This window comes from Balaenoptera borealis (assembly GCF_965194805.1).
Source record: "Balaenoptera borealis genome assembly, chromosome: 9".
Taxonomy (NCBI): Eukaryota; Metazoa; Chordata; class Mammalia; order Artiodactyla; family Balaenopteridae; genus Balaenoptera; species Balaenoptera borealis.
This window is the reverse complement of record NC_138873.1, coordinates 29,831,873-29,856,286: the sequence shown is the minus strand read 5'-3', so window position 1 is coordinate 29,856,286 and position 24,414 is coordinate 29,831,873. Positions and strand designations below refer to the sequence as shown.

Sequence of the window (24,414 nt, the reverse complement as noted above, 5' to 3'; positions counted from 1 at the left end):
AAGCTCTTAACCCAGAATCTTAAGTGTAGTACATATTTGTTAAATATTTGAACTTAAGCCACTAGAGAACTCTTTTTTCCCCCGAGGGGTAGTGGGGAGGGAAGGGAATTTAAGAAGGGAAGTCACATGGTTATAGTTGTATTTGAGAAAAATAATTCTGATGATTGTCTGGAGGATGATTTGGAGAGAGGATAGAAACACCAGGAAACTATTTGTTCATTCATCAAGGTATGGTCAGAGCCCCTCCTACTTGATATACACTTAAGAATGAGTGAACTGCTAAGATTCTGTGTGATATGTAGAGCCTGTAGCAAAGATTACATGAAGAATTATGAAGACCTAATTTAAGAACTAAATAGATTCCTAATTTGGAATCTATTTCGGCAGAATCACTGAGAATATTTGGTGAACCTGCTAAAGACTGAAGGCTTGAGGATATCGCCTAGGATTCTGATTTGAGTGACCAATTTAATAGTACAGTTAGAGATAAGAGCACGAATAGGTGTGAAAGCGATGATGATGAGTTTAGCTGTGGACAGAGAATGTTAAAAGAGTCTGTGAGAGATCCTGGTGGAGATGACAAGTATAACATTGTAGATAAGATCTGGTACTTAGAAGAGATTTGAGGGCTGAGGAGGGAGGGATTTTGAATTGATTAACAAAAAATAGTTGTTAAAGACATAAATATGTGTGGAAATTCCCCAGAAGGGTGTTTACCTGAGTGACATGAGATGAGAGCTCAGGCTGCAAGATTACGGGCATCAAAAGGTTAAGAGGACAAGAATGACCCATGAAGACATCTGAAAATTGATGGCCAGATGTGACGTCAAGAAACCAGGAAAGAGTAGTTGTATCAGTTAAGATGGTTTCAAGTGCAGGTAATAGAGAAGCTGACTCATGGAGCTTTAAACAATAAGGTACTTTATTGGTTCACATAACTGGAATTCCGGAGGTAGAATGGCCTCTGAGTGGTTGATCCAGGAGCTCAGTAACTTCATGGAGAAATCACTTTCCTTTGTCTCCTTTTGCTCTGCCCTCCACAGTTTTGGATTTGCCCTAAGGCTATTTCTCCACTGGGGATAAAATGACCGGGGGTAGAAATCAACACTCCATGCTCCCTCGTTCACATCCAGCTGAAGATTCAGTTTGGATCTGGAAGCTCTTTGAGAAGTGTGAAGAGGAACTTACCCACAAGTCTCCAGCAAAATATCCCTTGGGTCTCGTTGGCACAAATATGGTTACCTCAGGATTCCTGAAACAATCATTAACTGGGAAGATGAACTAGGCTGCCATCTCCTGGAAATGAGGGTAGACTTAGCTTTCTCTAAGACACTGAGCTTTTTTGGTGGGAAATGAATACCTAAACAAAAATTAAGATTCTTTTAGGTAAAAGGGAATGAATTAAAAATGGCGAACCCATAACCAGGCAACAGGACCACTACAAAATTATTAGATAAGCCTAAGAGGAAGAAATTTTGAGGAGAAGTCATTAACAATGTGAAATGCCAAAGAGGGGCCAAACTAAGAGTTAAAGAAAAAGCCCATTATATTAAGAATTGGGAGGAGGTGAATCTAGATAGACTCTGGAAACTGATTGAAGTGGAAAGAAGATTGCTGTGAGGTGAGAAAGAAAATATGAAGCATTGACTCTAATTTGAAGATTCTGGGTTTTGAAAGGAAGAGCAATGTTTATATAGCAACTAGAGGGGGGAAATAGAAAGAGGAGTGCTTTTTTGCAACCACCTATTCCTGTGTCAAAGTCTAGTCTATGGCTGCTGATTAGGTTCTGTTGAAGCTCTTCCAGTGACCAGTTGTACGAACCTAGTCAACTTGTCAAGCCCTCTTGAGTTCCCAATCACTTTAAAGGCAGAAAAACAAAGCTGTGGTTTTTTTGTTTTGTTTTTGTTTTTAATCTCACAGAGTTGTTAAATTTCATAAATATTTTAAAGAAGAAAATAATATTATTTTTAATTTTAGGTGTCTGTGTATATGTGTGTTTAGGAGAGATTTTAAATGTTATACTCTACTGAGGCTTCAAAAAATATTTGGGGACTGAAAATAGAACAGTTTTACTTTCAACCTCATTGCTTGGTGCTATGGTCTAAATATTTGTGTCTCCTCACAATTCATATGTTGAAATCCTAACCCCTCAAAACGATAGTATCAGGAAATGGTCTTTGAGAGGTGCTTAGATCATGAGGGTGGAGCCCTCTCATGGATGGGATTAGTGCCCTTATAAAAGAGGCTCCAGAGAGTTCCTTTGCCACTTCCACCATGTGAGGACACAGTGGGAAAGCAGAAAACATGAATCAGGAACAGGGCCCTCACCGGGAACTCAACCCTGCTGCACCTTGATCTTGGGCTTCCTAGCATCCAGACTGTGAGCAATAAATTTCTGTAGTTTATAAGCTACCCAGCCTGTGGTATTTTGTTATAGCAGCCTGAACATACTAAGATACTTGATCTTAAGCTAAAATTTGGATTTTGCAAAGAATATAAGAAAATGTTTAATTTCAGGTAAAACTATGTTTTTACTAAAAATACAGAAAATGTAGTACCTGATTACATGCTAGGCACTCATTAAATAATTATTAATTTACTCTGTTCTTCAAATTTAAAGACGAAAAAATACTAGAGATTCTGTCAATCAAATTGTAAAATTCTTTATATTTGAACTGTATTTTTTTTATCAGAGAGTTGATTTTAAAAAAACAATAAAACTATGTCACAGAAAACTAGTGATATTGAGGTGTGTGATCAAGCCTAGGTAACTAGGACTAACTAGGTCAGTCAGTTGAAATTACTGGAAAATCTATTCACACATTCAACAACTATTAATTGAACGCTTATATGCCAGGCACAGTTCTAGGCACTATAGATACAGCCATGAATAAAAACTCCCCTCCTGTCATGAGCATACATTCTAGAGGGAGAGACAATTAACTAATAAATTAATATATACTATGTCAGGGGAGATAATTGCCTTGAAGTAGAATAAAGCAGTATAAATGGTACAATTATAATAAATTGGATAGTGGGTAATTATTGGGTGAGGTTGTTGCTGTTTTATAAGGAGGGCAGAGAAAGGCTCTCTGAATAGAGGGGTTCTGAGAAGAGGAACAGGACAAGGAGGATGGCTGAGGGAACGGTGCTCCAGGGAAAGGGAACATCAAGTGCAAAGAGCCTGTTCTAGGAGCCTGTTGGGTGTGTTTGAAGATGGGCAGGTCAGGGTTGGGGAGATGGTGTGCCATGGGCTGGAGGATCTCCATGAGTGAGGGAATCACTTGGGAGCCAAGGTCAGGGAAATGGTGCATCGATGTATCACATAAGGAAGTGACCTGAGAGGCCAGGTGAGCAACTGGGGAATTTCTCTAGGAGCGATGGGAAAGCGTTAGAAGGTTTTGAGCAGAAGATGAACTTGGTTTGAGTTGGTTATTGCAAAGCTCCACTCTGACTACCATGGGGAGGAAAGGCTGTCCTAGGGCAAGCATGAAACTGAGAGATAAAAACAAATGCAGCTTCCTTTTTTCCTTTTAAATAAGAATAAAAATGAAGCCATCCACCTAGGAAGTTTGTCCAAGTAATAGCACGGATAGACCTACTCTAAGAAATAGATAGTATTGATTTGTAATTAGTAGCAGTAACTATTCATAGAGGAATAATCCAGCAGACACTAGTCAACCTCACTTAGGTATTTGGTGAACCTTGCTTTGTAGCAGTTAGAATAAGAAGCACACCCTCCCCCTTTAGCCCCAACAAACTACAACAGATTATTGAGTTTAGGGTCCTAAAGAGTAATGCCATTATGCCATTTTATCGTAAAGAAAAAATTACATTGTAGGTATTTTTGTCAAGCTTTTAGGAACTGTTCAGTGCTTTAAATTAAGAATAGTGTGTGTTCCCCTTAAATGTTCATGGTTGGAACACATCTAACTTTATGCAATATTGAAACACCTTTTTGGCAGTGAGACTCATGGGACAGTGATCTCAAAGCTTCTCTCATCCTACATTTTATAGGCTACACAGCAACTGATTTCAGAATTTAGGAGCAGCCGTCTGTATTTTCTAGGCAGAATTTACAGAATGATTTTGCTTTGGAAAACAAGAAAAGTAAAGATTGCACGTGAGCCTAACAAAATACCATTCAATTTGCCTGATAATTTTTGCCAAGATTTTTGTCTTGAGGGCCGACCATAGAGCATTATTCCACACCCCCGGCTTTTGCAAACCACCCATCTTTTCCTAAGGGACCTTAACAGATGAAGCATTGAATTCTCTGCAGTCAGTGTTACCTCCCACCTGGGAAAAAGACAGCCCTGTAATTGAATCCCAGCGTATGCATCGTCATCCCTCCTGCCTGTCCCTCTGGTGCTGCAGCAAATTAAAAGATCTCCAAGCTCAGCCTGCCTTCCAGCTGCCAGCCCCTGGTAGACATGAGGGAGCCAGAAGGGGCCAGGTGGAGCAGTTTTGAGTTGCATTAAACACACAGCACAAGGAGGTTGGCCGTAACTTCCCAATGAATATTTATACCAGCCCCATTTCTCGTCTTGCTCTTTGGCATGGATCAGAGTGCTGAGCTCCTGCTGATTTCAAGGGCCCTGCATTGTGTTTGGACCTGCTCCGTGAAGTATTACGTCAGATGAGCAATGGGCCCCAAGTTCCTATCACTAAGATGGCTGTTTGACTTTTTTTTTTTTTTTTAGTGGAGACTATCATGTTATGGGGTCATAAGGATGGGGCAGTGGGGGAGTTCCCTGACGTCTCCTGGCATTGCTGGCTGCTCTGTGAATTACACACAGCCTCAACCATTGCCTCCTGTGGAGCGGAACTTTAATTGCTTGTATTAAGAGCCGCACAACACTCTGGTTGGTATATTGGTATATTACTGCATTTTCTTCATTGTTTTCTTAGAGGTTTTATTTTTGTTTGGTAAGGTCAGGCACTTATCACAGGGCTCCCTCCTCACATTTCACATTCTGATCCCCCGTGGCAGGTGCTAACTTCCTTGCATTCAAAGTGAATGGGTTGAGTAACCTCATAAAGATACAGAATGTCTTGGCATGGAAAGGGAGAGAGTACAGAATGCCTGTCTGTGGAAGACTCACAGTGTTATTTCGAGAGCCGTGTAAACCTGAGAAGATATTCGGAAAACCATCTACACACACACCCATTAACTTTTTCTAAGTAGTAGATCATAGACTTAGATTCCTGTTCCTGATTCCCAATCCATATTGTTATCTAATAAAGCACATGTCATATGGTTATTTTAAGATCAGATTTCTAAAGAGAAATCATTTTTTCATTGTTTCATTGTGTGACACAATAAACTTTAGACCAGTGATACAAAATGAACTTATTTACAAAACAGAAACAGACATAGAAAACAAACTTAAGGTTACCAAAGGGGAAAGGTGGTGGGGAGGATAAATTAGGAATGTGAGAGTAGCATATATACACTACTATATATAAAATAGATGTTTTATATATTTTATGTATAAAATAGATAAACAGTAAGGACCCACTACTGTATAGAACAGGAAACTACACTCAATATTTTGTAATAACCTGAAAAAGAATATATATATATATATATATATATATATATATATGAATCACTTCACTGTACACATATATATAGGTGCATATATACATATATATGTATATCTCAATCACTTCGCTGTACACCTGAAACTAACACAACACTGTAAATCAACTATACTTCAATAAAAATTTAAACAATTAAAATAAAATGTTCTAAATCAATCTCAAAACAATAAAATTACCTTCTTAGATAACTAAATATAAATAATTAGAAAGAGGGCTGTGGTCACGAGAATCCAGCATAAGTTCTCTAAGCAAAAACCACGCCAGAATAGCCTGACAGCAATACCAGAAAAGAGGGACAAAGGCCTGCATTATACTTAGCACATATGGGATTCAACAACGTGTGTCTCAAAGGCTCTTGATATATTTATGCGGAAAATACAGAAAAATAGAGACTGAAAGATAGTACTGCTATTAGCTCAATAACTATTTCCCAGTGATATAGATCTAAAGATATAACTCTAGTGGCTTCTTCAAGACCTGTCCTTGACAATGGCCTGTTCAACATGTTTATTGTGATTTGGCAATGAGTGCATGCTAGGAAAGTTTATGGGTGTCGTGGCACAGGGAAAGAATACTTGGAACAGCAGAATCAGAATCTGACAGGGCAAGATGAACCAGTGGACTCAATCCAACAAGATAGCATTTAAAAGGAACATATGAAGAGCTGTTCACTTAGGTTCCAAATGCCAATGGCCTGTGTTGTGGCTGAGAGAAAACAGGGCTCTAGAGCATCACATGGGACAAATCATAGGGGTTTGGTTGGCTGGGTTTCAGTGTATGTTCATACTGTAAAGTGTCTGATAGCAAAGCTAGTGTACTCTTCAGACTATACTGATGGGTCCAGAGTGATCCTTTTAATATTCCTGCCATGTTTTGCACCTCTAAGGCTCTGAGTTGGGACATTCCTCTTTGAGGTTTGAAGGGAAGTTATGGGAAAGAAAGTTTAGACTTGCCCCATGTCAATGGGTTAAATTTCTTCCAGGACCAAAGTTGCATGGGAACCATGTATGGAAGACTTTCTGATTAATAAGTGAGCGGAAAGTGAAATGGGCTGCGTCTTAAGAAAACAATTTTCTTGATACTACAGGTTTTCAAACAGACAAATCAGGCATTTACTGACAGCATTGTAGAAGTGACTGTAGTAAGAGCTAACATTCATAAAGATACACTGTGTGCCAAATTCTGTGTAATTTGCGTGCGTGATCTTATTTCATTCACCCAGTAACCCTCAGGTGGGTATCATTAACTCCATTTTTGAGCCTAAAGTCCATTGACTGGTAAGTGATAGAGATGGAGTTTAAAACCCAGGTTTCAGCCTATAGTACAGGCCCTTAACATAGCACTCACAGCCTTGTGCATAAAATGGTATTTTTGCATTCAAGGACATTGAATGTCCCTCAAGACTCCGAAATTCCATCATTTTCATAGGGAGCTATCTTTATTGTGTACATTACGCTAATGCTTTGCTCTTTTCAATTCAACATTCTAGCATTGAAAAACCCTCATTCAATCATCCAGTAAAATGTTTGATCCTTACTGGTAGAGTTTTTTCCTTAGAAAAAGAGTCTATATAGTTCTTGGTATAATTAATGGTATTAGATGTTTTTATTGTGGCCGTATGGCTTTATTCTTCTGCTTACTGGAGGGAAATAATTTCCTGCTTCATTAACCATGGTTTGTAACTGATCTAACAGAAACTTGAGTCCTGTACTATTCAAATAACGGAGAATTCATTGGGCTTTTTTTCCTTTGTTTTCAAAGTAAAGGGGGGGGGGCTTTGAAAACCTAAATTTAGAGAAATGCTTTAGAGATACATTTTTTTTAAATTTACTCACATTTCTTGGGTGGGGAGACCATGTTTTATCTAAATAATCTGTTAAGAGTCGTAGTGAAGAAAGGGCCAGAGCTGTAGGACTCGCCTAGATCTGTAAGGAAGCCCTGGAAAGGAAGGACTGTAAAAGTGTCCAGAGAACAGTGTGTCCATGGCTTTATTTGCTGTTACTCCAGGGCCTGAGGTCACTCTGGCAGACGGGTCACTTGCACTGCAAGCATTCAGGCTGGCCTCAGGGACAGGCATGAGGTCACTGGCAAATTGCAAGAATAGCTCCCATTATTCATGGCCCGCTTCCCTGATCCTTGTTGATAGGGGTTTTCTTCCTCCAACATTTCCTTTTCTCTGCAGCAGAGCCCAGTTCTGATGCTGTCTGCTGAAATGGGCTAGTGAGGGCCTCCTTCTGGGACTGTCTGGCCACCTGGTCAGTGGCATAGACACCGTGCAGCAGACAGCATCCACATCTCCCAGCCTAACTGAGCCAGGGGAGAAACTGGCTCAGGACTGCAGCTGGGACAAGGGTTTCTTGGCTCCTACTCTGAAATGTGTTGGTTTAAGGTGGACGGATGTGCTTTCTCCAGAGAGTGGGAAGTGGTACCCAGTAGTAACATGCCTACGACTTTCATCCGATCTAAGTTGACCAAATGGCTTTATTATATTTTTTCTTGCACAGTGGTTTTCTGTATCCATGCAGAGCATCTTTCTCCCCACCCTCTTGCACACACACACACACACACACACACACGCACACACACACACACCCCTCACTCACTTGGGAATTCTAACATTGCACATGCAGATATGAAACCTTCCATACACATTGACATCACACTGCTAAGCCCCGTCTCCCTCCGCCCATCCCTTTGCTCTCCTACTAGCCTCCAAGCTCTCAGAAGATACTTTCTGGATTCCTAGAAATGTCCCTGAACTTCCTGGATGCTCAAGCAGTGTTTGTTGAACCAGAGTACTCTTGACTCCAAGTAATTCAAATCACTTCATCAGCATTTTTCCTATTCCTATTTTATTATTCATCCTTAGCACTCACTAAGTACCCCCACACAATTCAAAGTGTAGAGGAAAAAAGCAATGAATAGAAAATAATCCCTGCCCTAATGCAACTACACTCTCATTATTTAAGTAAAAGCTGATTTTGTTATTCCAATTTTTCAGCTAAGGAGGATGAAAAGGCTTATATTACATAAAAAAGGAAGTTATGAGTAAAGCAAATACCTGAACTCTTGCCCTTAAATGCATTCTGACGGTCAAAATGAAAATTGGCTAGTTAGGTAGACTCTAGGAGCTTGGGACACAGAGCCCTGCATACATACTGTCCACTTTATGCAACGAGAAAAGCTGGCATGAGAGTGAATGCCTTTGAAAGTCTAGGATGTTTTAGCATTTCTTGGGTCATGAAGAATTGATGGAATCTCAGCCTGTAAATAAACAGGCTATGACTCATTACCAGGGTCTGTGCAGAAGGAATCATGGTTTCTGAGTTACAGGAGACTCTAAATGCACAAATATAAAGCATGCTCTTCCTTGGGTTTGAAGAGGATATTTAAGTCTGCTAGAAATAAATTCCACCTATGCTACAGAAGAATGCAGACAAGAACCAAGAAAGGAGCTGCACGTGACCTGCAAGTCTTCTTTCTTTTCTTTTTTTTTTAAAGAGTTTTTGTGTTTATGGATATGTTTGTTTTTTATATTGTCCAGAAAGATGCTAGTATTCACATGGCCTTATGACATGGGTTGAAAGTGACCTCTCGGAAGAAAAAAAGGGGCACCTTTATACATATATATACATTCTTTTAAAAAGTCTTTTCCCATGTGGTTTATCACAGGATATTGAATATAGTCCTCTGTGCTATTTAGAAACGGGTCTCCTTTAAATATGGTAATGTAGATTTGTCAGAGTAGATGCTTATATTGAGTTGAGTATTTTTTGAAAACCACTCAAAATGTTTTATTGCAAGAATATGCATTCCTAATTGTGGTTTCACAGTGTGAAAAAATTAAAGTCACTTTTAAAAATGGGAAACATATAATGTGACAGAAAGAACCTGGGCTCCGGCATCAAATAGAATTGAGTTCAAGTCTTGGTGCTGCTACTTTCAACCTATGAGGTCTTGGGCATGCTGTATATCCTCTCTGAGTCTCAATTTCTTTATCTATAAAATATGGAAAATAATATGCACATCAGTGTGTTACTGTAAAGATTAACAGAGAGGATATATTTGAAGTACCAAGCGTAGGCTGTGTCTTACAATATGTACTCAGTAAAAACTGGTAGCTGTTAAACATTTTCTGCTGTTGAACTCTAAGGTAAACTTTATATTTTATGTTACATTTTGTATGAACTAGACTTAAAAAGAATCTGAAGTTTAACATACAAAAGAAAGTACAGGGATATTCTTACTGTATAGTTTATAGTTTATAGCAATAATGTATAGTTTATAGCAATAATGCATGCCTATTCTCTAAAGGCTCTATTAATTGTAAGAAATATCAACCCATTAAAATAAATTCAAGCAAAGGGGACTTACTGTAAAGAGCCAGATAGTCGCATTTTGGTTTCCTGGAAACTGGAATGTAAGATACAAAGGCTATTTTTGTTTTGTTTTGCAGGAGTGACATGTTCCTGCTCCTCTCTGTAGTGTGGGCTCCATCCTTTCATTCCTGACTGATTTTCCTTGCTTCCTCGTGTTGCATGTGGTTCAGATTGGCTGTGAGCCCCTACACTACCTTGCAGTTTCAGTAATACTACCAACCAGATGCTTCCCATAGAACCCCTTCTTTGAATTCATCAAAACCCAGCTAACAATTTCTGAGAAAATTTTCTAGACTCTTTAAGTAAGTTCACACTATTAATAGTAACAACACTTCCTGCCTCGCTCCTTGGAAAACTCGCCTCTATAATCTCCCATCGACCCATCTTGGGTTTACTAATCCTGTGGCGCAGGCACCCTGCGTGCCAACAACCACTGCTAACATCAATCCTCCAACTGATTTTTTTCATGACTCCCCAGATCAACAACCCTCGATGCCTCCTCATTGCCTATGGGTCAAGAATAAACTCCCTGGCGGTCCAGTGGTTAAGACTCTGCACTTTCACTGCAGGGGTCGCCGGTTCAATCCCTGGTCGGGGAACTAAGATCCCACATGCCGCATGGCACGGTCAAAAAAACCCAAAAAAACAAAAAATAGAGGAATAAACTCCTCAAGTTTGACAGCACGTTCCCCTGGAACCCTAAAATGAACTTAGTGTGATGAAACCTCTCTGGCCAAAGGTTTTTGTCTTGCTTTGGCCTCTGCTCCTGAGTGCTCCCCTCTGAGGGCCCCATCCACCTCCTAACTCTTATAGAGCCTCTTACCTTATATGCAGCATTTATCCCAACTACTTATCGAATTTCTATACAACCCCTTCAGGCATAACCTAGTAGTGGACACGTGGTAAAGCTGGAAAAACCTATTCATATGTCTCCCAAGCCCCACACGCCTCTGGTCAGAGGGAGGGAATGCAGCTCTCAATGTCCTTCTCCAGGATGTGCCCCCAGGCTCTGTCTGGATACTTAATGTACTGTAGTTTTCTATGCACAGGATCTGCTTTCTCATTTAGATCATAATTTTCTTTGAGGGTAGGACCATGGTTTCTCCATTTAGCAAGCCTAACACCTGTGACAGTACTTTGCATGTAATAAGCAATTATTCATTTATTAGTTCAATTAAACTAAAAATATTTATGTCAGGTGGGTTCGGTAGAAGAAGATAAAATCATGAGCATTTGTTGTTTACCGTAATTAAGCCTGTTATCAGGAGTGTGCTACTGATAATACTTTTGGGGGGTTCCTACTATTCTCCTCTCCTCTGTGTCTTTTTTATCCGATTGCTATAAAGATTTCTCTTTATCTTATTTTAAGAATTTGACTGTAATGTGCTGAAGGTTTGGTTTACTTTTTCTTTTTCTCATTTATTGTGTTTCAGGGCTTTATGGGTTGCTGTTTATAATCAAATTTGGCCATTATTTATTCTGAAATTATTCTGTCTCTTTCCCTTTCTTGCTTTCTAATAATATTCCACAGGTTACTTTTACTTTATTCAATATTTTTCCCCAATTTTTTGTCTGTCTGCTTCAGTTTGGATAACTTCTACTGGCCCAGTTTCAGATTTACTGATTTTTTTTTTTTTTTTTTTTGCAGTGCCTTAAAGTCCATCCAAAGACTATTTTTTTATTTAATATATTATAATATTCATTCTAGAACTTTCATTTGGCTCTTTTTTGCAGTTTTCATTTTTTTCTATATGCAATATTTAGATGTAATACATACACGTTATATTCATAATTATACATACATATAAAATATATATGGCACATATGTATATATGCCATATATGTACTTATCTATATACGTGGCATATTTATATGTTTATACCTTGTGTACGTATCTTTTCCTATAAATTATTTCACATATACACAATAGTTTTTTAAATCCTTGTCTGCTAATTCCAAATCCTGAGTCATCTACAGGTCTGCTTCTATTTACTGTGTTTTCTCTCTACTATGGGTCATATATTCCTGCTTCTTGTTATGACTCAAGATGTCATTCTGAACATTATGTACAAAATAATTTATAGTATTCTGAACATCATGTATTTGTACTTTTCTGAAGATTATGTACAGAAACTCAGTAGAGACTGAAGCATGGTATTTATTTTGTTTTATTTCCGAAAATGTCTAAGTCATTTGTTCTGGCTGGCTGTGAAAGCAAGGGTCTGAGCATTCAGATTCCTTTTGGAGTTGAGTTGAGCTGGAGCGGGACTGTGAATAACCCAGCTTCCAACCTCCTGAACAGCTGCTGTTTTGGTAGTTCAGTGTTTGAACTAGAAAGGCATTGACTGATGTTTCAGATATTTTTGGTTCATGTTTTTATTTATTATTGGCAAGGCCCTTGTACCTGTAACTTTGGTAAATTCACCCATTAGTTCTTGTAGGGTTTTTCTTAATGGATTTCTCAGAATATTTTACATAAACAATTATGTTACCTGTGAATTAACATTTTTTTTTTATACAGCAGGTCCTTATTAGTTATCTATTTTATTGAATTAACAATTTTTCTTTCTAAGCTTTCCCCTTTTTACTTATTCATTTTTGTTTTCTCCCACTGACTGAGTGCCAATAAAATGTCGTGTTGAAGTGGGAAAAAGAGATACTCTTGCCTTAGTTCTGATCTTTCTTTAGTGAGAAATCATTCAATATTTCATCATGAAATAAGATGTAAGATGTAGATTTTTCAAGAATGGCCTTTATCATATGGGAGGCAAATGCTTCTTTTCCTAGTTTTCTGAGAGTTGTATCATGAATGGATAATGAATATTGTCAAATGCTTTTTACACCCATTGAAAGTATATTCTGTTAATACATTGAATTACATTTATTGATTTTTAAGTGTTAACTTGAATTCTTGGAATAAAACACACCTGGTCATCATATATTACCCTTTTCATTGCTGGATTTTATTTGATAATAGTTTTTGAAATATTGTTTCATCTATGTTCATGAGAAATATAAATCCATAATTTTTTTTTCTTGGAATTGCCTTTGGCAGACTTTGGATCAGGGTAATTCTGGTCTCTTACAGTGGAGTGAAAAGTGTTACCTCCTATTTTTTTCTAAAAGAATTTGTAAAAGGTGGCTTTTATTTTTCCTTAAATGTTTGCTAGCATTGAGTAATGTGACCATATGGCCATGGAGTTTTTTTAAAATGTTTAATTATGAACTCAATTTCTTTAATTGGTATAGGACAGTTTTTAAAAGTTGTTATAAGTTTTTATAGTTTGTGTCTTTCAAGAAAGTCTGATTTTATCTAAATTATTGAATTATTTGGCATAATATTGTTCATAATATTCTCTTATTATCCTTTTTAATATCTTCAGTATCTCTAATGATCATCTTCTGGATTTGTAAATTGTCTCTGTTGTTCATAGATATTCTATTTCAGTGATTTCTGCTTTTTATTGTTTCCTGTCTTCTACTTACTTCGGGTTCAGTTGCCTTTCTTTCACTGGTTTCTTAAGGTAGAAACTTAGATCACAGATTCTAAACCCTTCTTTTCTTATGTAACCTTTAAAGATATAAATTTCTCACTAACCACTGCTTTATTTGCATACGACCAATTTTGATTTGATTTTTCCTAAGATTTTATTTTTTAGGGTAGTTTAACACTTACAGCAAAGTTGAACAGTAGGTACAGAGATTTTCCATCTACCCCCTGCCCTGCACATGCATAACCTCCCCTATTATCAGCATCACTCACTGGAATGCTGCATTTGTTACCAAGGATGAACCTAGATTGAAAGTACATAGTTTACCTTAGTGTTAACTCTTGGTGCTGTACATTCTGTGAGTTTGCATAATGTATAATGACATATATCTTTCATTACAATATCATACAGAGTATTTTCACTGTCCTAAAAATTCTCTGTGCTCTGCCTATTCATCTCCGCCCCAATCCCACCCCTGGCAACTATTCTTTGTGCTGTTGTTGTCACATATTTTACTTTTATCCTATATCATAAATTACACAGTTCACTGTCTTTCATGAATTAAGAGAAAAATAAGATAATCTTTTGTATTTACCTACAAATTTACCTTTCTGTCACTCTTCATTCCTTCCTGTAGATCTGAGTTTTTGTATGGTTATTACAAATAACAAACAAATGAGGAAACTTAACTATCATGGAAGCTTTACTTATTTATTAATTTTTAATGGACCGTCACATTCACCTGATTAACCAAAAAGTCTTAGCTGTGGGTTTCAATTCCTATTATTGTGAGATCACCTGCATGCTCAGTAGAGTGATATACATAGTTTATTAAGAAAGCATTGCTGAAATTTCAACTTTTTCTCTGTTGCTTCCTGCTCCAACAGGTCTATGGAAATGCAGGACCTAGCAAGTCCTCATCCTCTTGTTGGCGGTGGCGATACTCCTGGTAGCTCCAAACTGGAGAAAGCTAATCTCAGCAGCACATCGGTCACCACAAATGGGACAGGAGGTAAGTGTACAGCCCTGAAGACACGCAGAATCACATTTCAGACTCTGTTGTGGCTTTACATGTTAGGGATCTGCTAGTAAATAAATATTATATCTCATAAGCAATAACATCATAGCATTATACTCAAGTAATATATAGTTAATGGATTATTTATTGTTCTGTTGATTTTCTTGAAATTTTTGCTCCTCCTCTATAGCTGGAAACATTCAGAAAGAATAGATAGCCCCGAGCAACATTTTGAAGGCCTTTAGCAAGGCTTTCTTTTTGTATTTGCCCTTGTAAATATTTTTCAAAATGTAAAAAATGTGGCCAAAGGATTTACTCTCTGATCTTAACAACAACAAATATAGAAAACAGAAAAGAAATTCCACTAGTTTTTGGTTTTATTTTGAATTTTAAGAGAAAGCCTACTCCAAAGTTTTTCTTAAAAATGGTGTTTCTTAAAAATGGTTTTGGGAATAGAAAAATGTCCATATCTGCTGCATTTTCTTTTCAAAGAGAGAAATACCTAACATGTATTTAAAATAGGAATTGAATTTTTTTCTAGATACCTTTTCATATGATTAGCTCATAATTATGCCACAACATATGGCAACAATAATAACTATTTCAAATATTTCATCCTATTGTTTTTATAAAATGCATTCAACCTGTCAGAAAATACGATCTGATTTTTGCATCAGAATATGTATACGTAGAAAGCCTATACATATATATATGTACATATATACACATATATAAGCTGCATTTTAAATTACTCACAATTATTTTGAAGTTTTGTAGATTTAGTTGTTTTCGTCGAGTGAAAAATTACTTGAAAATTGCTTTAATTTGTAAGCTATTCATATTATTAGATATCAGCATTTGCCACATCATATTTTCTTTTAAAGTTTCAGTAAATATTTATGAATTTGATACACCTCTTTCCATTTATTTTAGAGTAACTGTGAAATCTAAAATTTTCTTTGTAAAGTTGTGTGGATTGCAACTTGCCTGTATTTAATAATGTTTTACATAAAACCCTTTGTAAATTAACATTTTCCTTGTTTATAGTGTTTGTCTCTAAACATGCATCTATAATTTTGGCTAATTAATTATAGGATTGCCAATTTATAAAATTGTTTAGTGATAACTTGTGGAGTAAGAACATTTATATTTAAACCTTAACTTGGGTGCAAATAATAAGATTTAAAATAAAACAAAGACATGCACTCTGAAATCAGACTTTGAAGGTCACTAATCACCATGTATGTATATTTAACTGAACTAAAACATACCTGATAAACTAAAATGTAAAAGTCATACCATGCAGTTATAATTTTGGCAAAAGGGTCAGAAACCAGTTCAAGCACTGAAGACTATTCTCGTACACTGAGCAGGCATTCAGACAATGAACGCTTATGCTGTTCCTGTTCTCAGGGGACAACATGACTGTTTTAAACACTGCAGACTGGTTGCTGAGTTGCAACACCCCCTCCTCCGCAACAAGTATGAGAGATGATGGTACACTGCATGTGTTTGGGTGTGTGGATTTGCCCTTCTGGTTTGCTTTCTGTTGCTATTTCTGTTTGCACTCCCTTTTCTGTGCTCAGTACTTGTTATAAAAAAATAAAAAAAGAGACATGAACACACCTTTTAGTTGTTTATTGATAACAGTTGGCTATGTTTTTCTTATCAACTAGTATTCTAATCTTAGGTCAGTAGTATTCTTTTCTTAGTTTTTTCATAATTTTGCACAAACGGGTGCATCTATTATTTTTCTGACTATCAGTTTATTAAGTGATAATTCAACACAACTGTCACGTCAATGAGCAGTTGAAGCAGATTGCGCCTACATACAAACCCAATCTCCATAGCCTATAGCCTTTCATAAATTAAATTAAATTCATAGCATGGCAAAACGATATTTCCTATTTTACAGACTTTAATAAATATTCCAATTAAAATACCTAAAGTAATATTAACATTTAAAAACCCACCATTTAAAAAATTACCAGTGATGAAAGCTATACATTTAAAATTATAAATTAATATTAAATCTCTTAAAATGTTTTGAACTATAGATATTAACTACATTCCTATATTTATATATATATAATATAAATAAACTTTCTCCCAAACCAAAAGTTAACATGCTATCAAAATTTAAAAATTAAAACAAAACCACATAAAACTTCTGTAGAACCACCCAATTCTAGGATTAAAAAGAAGAGCTCACAACCTGTTAGAAATGTTCATTCCAAGCAAGCAGTTAGAATAGGCACAGTTTGCCTGGACCTTGCTGTATGTAGATTAAATTAGAATATATGACCAGTGGATGAGAAGTACTCCATTATGCCCGTTATTTAAATTTTTATCATTTTAGTTTTCTTTTTTTTTAATTCCACACTTAAAATATACTTTTCATACTTAAAAAATACTTTGCCAGAATTTAGTTCCTCTTAATTCTAACTCAAGGGTCTTTTTTTTGCAAAGAACAAGACAGGAAATGTTTTAGGCTTTGTAGGCTATGCTGTCTCTCTCCGTCTCACCTATGCAGCTCTGTCACTGTAGCTCAGATGCAGCCATAGGCAATACATAAATGAATGAGAGTGGTCAGGTTCCAATAAAACTTGATTTATGGACCCTGAAATTTAAATTTCATATGATTATCACAAGTCACAAAATATTCTAATTTTGATTTTTTTAAAAAACATTTAAGATGTAAAAAGCATTCTTAGCTCACTGGCTGTTGTTCTATTCTGACATATTAATGTAACATAGGCAACTTTATAATAGTGAATATATACAATCAATATTTAGTAATTTACATCTAATATCCAACAGAAAAATTTTTTTAAGTGTAAAACATCAAGTTTTCCTAGTTCTTAGTATTAATGTTTAAGAGTTTTGTGACCATGTGGGAAAAAAAAAAGGACTTCTGTGTCAAGAAGACCATGGATCTGAAACCTGGCACTACATTTACTAGCTGTGTCATCTTGGACAAGTTACTTAACCTCTCTGAGCTTTAATTCTTTTCTACAAAAGAAGGATAATAATACGTTACTGGCAAAGCTTTTGTTTTAAATCATATAATGTATGTAAATTTGGGGCAATATAAACCAATATAATTCCTTTTCCTTAATTAATAATTCAATAATAATTAGGCAACAGTTTTATAAGGAAAATGGAAACGTGCAGTGTGTTAAAAGACTCTCCAATGTTTGGTCAGATAATACATTTTTCTGCATTTAGAACATGTAAACTGGCTACAGAGGCAAACTTTTAGTAATAAAATGTTAAGTGTACTTTGATTATTAAGGATATAGTCTCGGTGGCATAATGACATGAAATATTTAATGAATTTTAATGACTCTTTATGCCATGTGTTTATAACATAAGCTAAGCATTTGATGCACAATGTTTCCCATTGAGACTAAACTATTTTATTTATAATTCTGGGTTTTATTGATGGAATTTGATCACTTTATAAAATTATTATAATAAAACAAAAGACAAAAGCAAAAGCTAATTTAGTGGCTTTTCAAGATCTTTCCATTAACTTTAGATTTTCAAAAAGATAATTTTGATAGATTTTACTGATATGAGTGAGTTAATAGTATCACCTTAATATCCTACCCTACTACCTTGGTGCTGTTTAAATATATTACATTACTCCTTAAAGTAATTTTTAAAGGGGTTCATCACCTTAATCCTAATTCTGTAATTACATCTGCAGGTTTATATTAGAACCTAGATTTTCCTTTCAAATTTTTGTCACTTGTGAAATTGTTAAAATGAAGAACTGTCAATAAAAATATAATAAATACAATCATATCTTAGCATACAGATCAGTGGTCAACAAACTTTTTTTTGTAAAAGGTCAGATAGTAAATATTTTCAGCTTTGCAGGCCATACGGTCTCTGTTGTAACTATTCAACTGTGCTTTCACTGCACAAATGGAGCCATAGACAATATTTAAACAAATGAGCTTGACCATATTCAAATAAAACTTGATCTATGAACATTGAAATTCGAATTTCGTACAATTTTTATGTCACAAAATATTATTCTTCTTTGATATTTTTCAACTATTTAAAAATGCAAGAGTAATTCTTAGCTCACGGGCTATACAAAAACAGGCCGTGGGGTAGACTTGGCACTTGAGATGTAGTTTGCCAACCCAGATATAGATTCATGTATGCTACTTCATGTATATGTATATACATGCATGTAAATGCATGCCTGTCATGTGAAAAGTTACTTCCATATATAAGTAAGATTCTAATTTCCCTAATGGTGTCAAGATACATGATTAGCTATACTTTATATACAAAATACTTAGATTTATTGGAAGTGCTTAGGATAGGGTCTAAATGTGAATTTTCACTTTCTAACTTAAAATGTATCAGGTTCCTATTATATGCCAGGTTCTGTGCTAGGAAATGGGAACCCAATGACCTATAGAACATGATACTAGCCATCAAGGGACCAAAAGTCTAGCAGAGGGAAACAGAAAAGAAAATAATGAGTGCATAATGTGTTCAAGGTGGGTGCACAGCAGAGGGAGGGAATATTTGATTCTACATGGAGATTAAGAAAATACTTCAAAGAGGAGATTTGGGGGAACCAAGATCAGACATTCTGATTTGGGGGAACCAAGATCAGACATTCTGATTGGGTTTATGGTGTTTTCTATATTTGAAATCTGTAGAGCATAGAAAAGAATCTCCCAGAGTTTTTAATATATAGATGATTGATTCACATGGGATGAATTTGTTTCTGAGTATTATGTGTCTGTGCAGTAGAACCAGCTACTATTGTGGCTCTACTCTTTTTAGATTTTCTTTTTGGAATGAAAGCCATAAATTGGAAGCATCATCAAATTATTTTACAAAACTAAATGCTTCATGGATATTTAGAAATGAAAGACACTTGGTGCTCATAGGTTTCTGAGTGAAAAAATTGATTTAGAAAAACATAAATCATAAAACTAGTAGGCAATACTTCTTTCCTCCCTGCAGTGTTGTAAATTGTATCCTTCCTGATCTAACTCCTCCTGAACTTCTTTGTAGAACCTAAGTTGTCAGAGGTGGCTATGTGAGATTTTGTGGTTCAGGAAGGAGTATATTTGGAATTATATATATAGTCTTTTAAGTGGACACCAGTTTAAACACAGATCTCTGAAGATGAAATGTAAAATGTAAAGTACTTGGGTTACCTCTCTTTCAAGGGTTAATTAAGCCTAATATTGCAAAAAATGAACATTAGCATTAAGTTATGATAATAACACAGACTTCCTCTAAAAATAATTAATATATATTAATGTTATACTTGAGTTCTAAAGATAATCTGAGGGGACAAGATTAAATTTGCTTTGAAAATACTTGTATGAGGGTATGGAAGAAGGTTGGGATGTAAAGAGAGAAAATCAGTGATTTAGTAGCCATAGCTGACAATAATCTCATACAATCTTGATTTAGTCCACAGAGATCAATTATTTTTGAAGGTTAAAAATAAAACCCAATCATATCAATATAATAAAATGACTGACTTTTTTTTACTATTTGGCTTTATGAAAAACATCTAAGTTGCAAGTGGATAACTAGCGTGGAGGGGGCCTGGCAATATAATTATTTCTCAAAGTAATGGTTCTGTACAAAGTGCTATATGTATGTAGATTTTCCATCCCACCTTTTGGGAAATGAACCTTGAATCACGTATTTCGAGCATGTAGAAGAATAAAACCACAAAACTCTCTAACCTAAGAATTAAAAAATGATTGCAGCTTTTGAAATCAAAATGTTTATTTTGTAAGTTTGAATTTTGTTCATGAAGAGGATGCTTTTCTTCTATAGAAGGTTATTCTTTCCATTTGATAGCATGAACTGTAATGATGTTGGACACAGTCCTTAAAATAAATTAAAAGCCCTGTTTAACTTCTGTGTTAACTTAAGAAAAATAGAATACAGTAAAAAAAACAAAATACATTTGAACATGACAGTGAATATACACTCATAAACTTTTGGAATGAGTATTTTTATAAGTTTTAGAAAATAGACGCATAAAACTAGATTTGTTTCATTGATGAACATCTTTCCAATACTGTCTTGCACATATTAAATGTGTGGAAACAAAAGCAAGACAAAAGAAAATGGAAAACATTTCAAATATATTCAGACCTGTAGTGAAAACGACTTCCATTTTTCAAACCTATATAATTATCATAATGTTGACTTTATAGTCATTACCTGTTTTCTAAATATTAAGACAATTCTTTGTATTTTAACATCTTTTTAATAAATCAGCTAATCATATAAAGAATGCCCATTTCACTTCTCTAAGTTTTCTGTTCCTGAAAAAAAATTATTATTACTTAATATTACTTTCTTTCTCTATAAAAATCAAATCAAAATAACTTTGCATCTTACTCAAGAGATGTTTGCAGATGCTGCCCTCCTGTGAACATAAATTATTTTCTGTAGCAGCATGATTAATTTTCTCCCTTTTCCCTATTATTCAACTCTTACCACATATGAAAAATAAATTTGGATTAATGTGTAATGTTTTCCCCCAAATGTTAGCATCCATTTAACTATTACTTTTAAATCCATGTGTTTTAGTCCACTGAACACATCTTGATGTGTATGCTTCTCTTTATATACTTTCTAGTGATGCCTTTTCTCAGTTAAATGAGCCTCCTTTGTCTTTGACTAAAAGCAGACCTTTAAAATTTTAATGAGAGATGATTCCAGGATAATGAATGCAACCACAAACTCTCTCTCTGGCTTTTCTTCCTTCTCCTTTCAAACTCTCTCTCTGGCTTTTCTTCCTGCTCCTTTTGACCACCTGAAACTTTCAAATTGAGGAGATTATAATCAACACCAATACTAAGTTTTTGAAATCAAATCTCAAAGTTGGGATCCAAAGAAACAAAACTAAACCTCATGTCTAGCTTGGTTAGTTTTTTAGACATTCTGCTTCCCCTCTCCCCATTTCACAAGTGAAATATATATAACCATTAGTATTAATACATCTATTTTACAAATATTGCTATAGATTTAGACATGTTTAAATAGGAATTTAGCCATGATTAGAATTTGGAAGTTCTGACAAACTGTCTCTTATCTTAGTTTTGCTGGATGCTTTGGATGGTTCCTTTTTGTCATATGTCAGAAGTCAGATGGGGACATTGCATCACAGAGAGTAGCTTTTACACCTTTCTAAACCCTACTCTGGATCATCACTATACAGATGAAAGGAATTCTTGGTTAGTTAGTGCTGCCTGTGAGGCAGTGTGGTTTAGAGTTTGGATTCTTTCCAACCTTTACAGTTCGACTCTGAATCTTCCAGCAAATCTTCATGACATAGTTAAATCCCGGATGCTAAATTAACCCCAGAGCTCACTGAGGGAGGGTCCAGCCAATTCTCTTCATGTGGAAAGGGAACATAATCATTACTGCATGTTTCTCCATCATTAATTGCTTCTCTAACAGAGTAACGTCGCTGACTTGCTTGCTTGGTGGGTACGCTCTGAGCCCACTATTCTTTTGGCCATATTTGTCCGTGGTTGGCTAGTCTTCAGCTTTCTTCTTTATAGTTTTCTGCTTGCTTCTGAAGTTTTGAACTGTGTCATTCCATTTATGACCAGGAAACATAAGAGGTGTTAAGCAGAAAATAATTTAGTTTATTCCCTTGCTGCTGTGATACATGGAGCTTTGCCCACAAAGGGAAAATATGGTGTGACAAAATGGGTAGAGGCTTTTTCACTGCCCCTGCCAAACTCGTTGCATCTAATAACGACAGCGATGTATACCTCAGTGGCTACATCATTGCCAAGTGAGGATTCTGCCAAAATATACCACCTCAAAGGAGAAATAATATATGAAAGAGTTTTCAAAAGATACAATTACTGCTGTAGAAACCATCTCTTATTCTATGCTTATGTCTATAATGTATTAAAAATTGTTATACCATTAGAATAAAAAGCCCAACACCTTATGGCTCTTTTGGCTTTCGTAGAGCAGAAATTTACTGAGTGCTTCATTTTTCACCCACTATATGAATACACCCCTGGTTTCTGTATTTGCATATGCCTCATTGTATTCTTAAGCAATCTTTTTTTTTTAATGTCATCTTGGGAAGAATAAAATATAAGCAGTAAATCTCTTTGTTACGATTTGGATTAAATGTGCTAAAGACTGACTGACGATGCCTTTCTTCTGCCTTTTGACTATAATACCAGAGTGTGCTTAGGTGATTTAAAAATGCAAATACACGTACTGCTGTTTCACTGTGTAAGGATGACTGCCTTTAAAAGCCAGATTCGAGAGAACCAGCTTAGGCAGAAGAGTTTTAGATTAAATCCTCTATAAATGCATGTCCATTTAGAAGCTAAATTAACAAAACTTTCCTCATCGACTTCCCAAGTTTTCTCTTGCATGCCCATGGTAGCTAGAAAAGCCACTAGTCGTACAGTCAGCATCTTCGATATAAAGTTAGAAATAAAACTCACATGTACTTATTCTTCTACGTAGTGTCTCTCCTTGCAGTCAAAACAGAGCCTTTGAACAGCAGTGAAACCACAACCACGACTGGAGATGGAGCGCTTGACACTTTTACTGGGTCAGGTAAAGCCTTAAGCTCGTGTGTTGTTCTGTACGCATTGGGGTCCACCTCATCCTCCTGGTGAATAAGCGAGAATTGGATTTTTATAAATTCAGCAATAAATTCGTTTTTTGGAAAACTCATTGTCATAAAATTATGCTTTTTTTAGAAATGATGTTTAGAATAGTTTTGCTGCATCTGCAGTTGACAGCAAAGCAATCCCCTGACTTTCTTATTAGAAATAAGCAGAACTGACTTCTTTCATAATTATTTTATACAGTGCTTAATTTAATTATTAGGTTGTAATTGTTAACTTTGTTCCTTCAACTTACCCATTTAAATGACATAAAAACTGCCTTCTCTCCAGCATTCGAGATGTAAAACTATCCATTTGATTCTTTCTAAATAACCTTGTTTCCTCTCTGGGTTTAAAAAAAAACCTTCCTGTGTAAGCAGCTGAGTGACAGGTATTAAAGGTTAATGGGCTGCAGGAGAGCACATGCTGGTCGCATTAGAACCCAGCCTCTGAGAGCACGACTTTCGCTCAAATGCTTCAAAGAGAACAATAGCGTGTCTTTAAACATCAATCCTCTTTAAATATAAATACCTGATAACTCCCAGGTGGGCACAAAGACACGCAATAAGTTGACTTAAAGATTTTTTTTCGTTACTATATTTGGTTTGGTTGATTATCTGGTGAAAGGACTTTTTTAACCTGAGGAGGAATTTGTATAGCAGAAAGATGAACATTGAACCTAGAAAAGTATTTGTGATAATTAAATCTTGGTTCTGTTATTCTACTCTAATATATTTTATACTTATTCATGTTCTCATATACAAGGATTTTATGTGGGTATGCTTCTCATGTAAAGAGAGCTGAGGTAAATCCTTGACTATAATGTCATTATAGCATATATTTGATTTTTATAGATACAGATGATCCCGTTTCATTGGTTCACACTGATTGGAAGCAGCTGCCATGTATTCACATAAATATTAGTACTCCAAACAGAAAGATATAATAATTTATACACTTTGTATAGAGAAGCATGTGTCCTAATTCACATCCTCTCTAGCAATTCTCTTGCCTCTTAGCAGATAAATAGGTACCAACTTACCCTAGCATTTATATTACTTACCATAACTGTTGTAAACTTTCTGCAAAGTAAATGCATGTATGAACACAGTTTTTAAGGATAGGAATGAAATTAAGTGATCGCTGACATACTTAAATAGCACACTACAAGTTAATGAAAGCTGAATGAAAAAATTATGGGATGTTAGCTCCAGAAGGAATTTCAGAGACCTGCAATGATCCGTTTTATAGGCAAGAATATG

The 24,414-nt window shown here is 35.7% G+C and overlaps 1 protein-coding gene across 14 annotated transcripts in view; it reads left to right on the top strand.

Moving 5' to 3' along the window:
• The window catches only part of EYA4 (EYA transcriptional coactivator and phosphatase 4), a 258,904-nt gene that overhangs the window by 173,340 nt on the left and 61,150 nt on the right, over positions 1-24,414 (top strand). For 9 of the 14 annotated variants that reach the window (XM_082405702.1, XM_082405705.1, XM_082405700.1 and 6 more), the window contains 3 exons: positions 14,365-14,489; positions 15,909-15,977; positions 23,007-23,099. In XM_082405702.1, coding sequence (XP_082261828.1) covers positions 14,365-14,489; positions 15,909-15,977; positions 23,007-23,099 — 287 coding nt within the window. The remainder of the gene's footprint in view (positions 1-14,364; positions 14,490-15,908; positions 15,978-23,006; positions 23,100-24,414) is intronic. The other 5 variants (XM_082405696.1, XM_082405695.1, XM_082405707.1 and 2 more) reach the window with 2 other exon arrangements.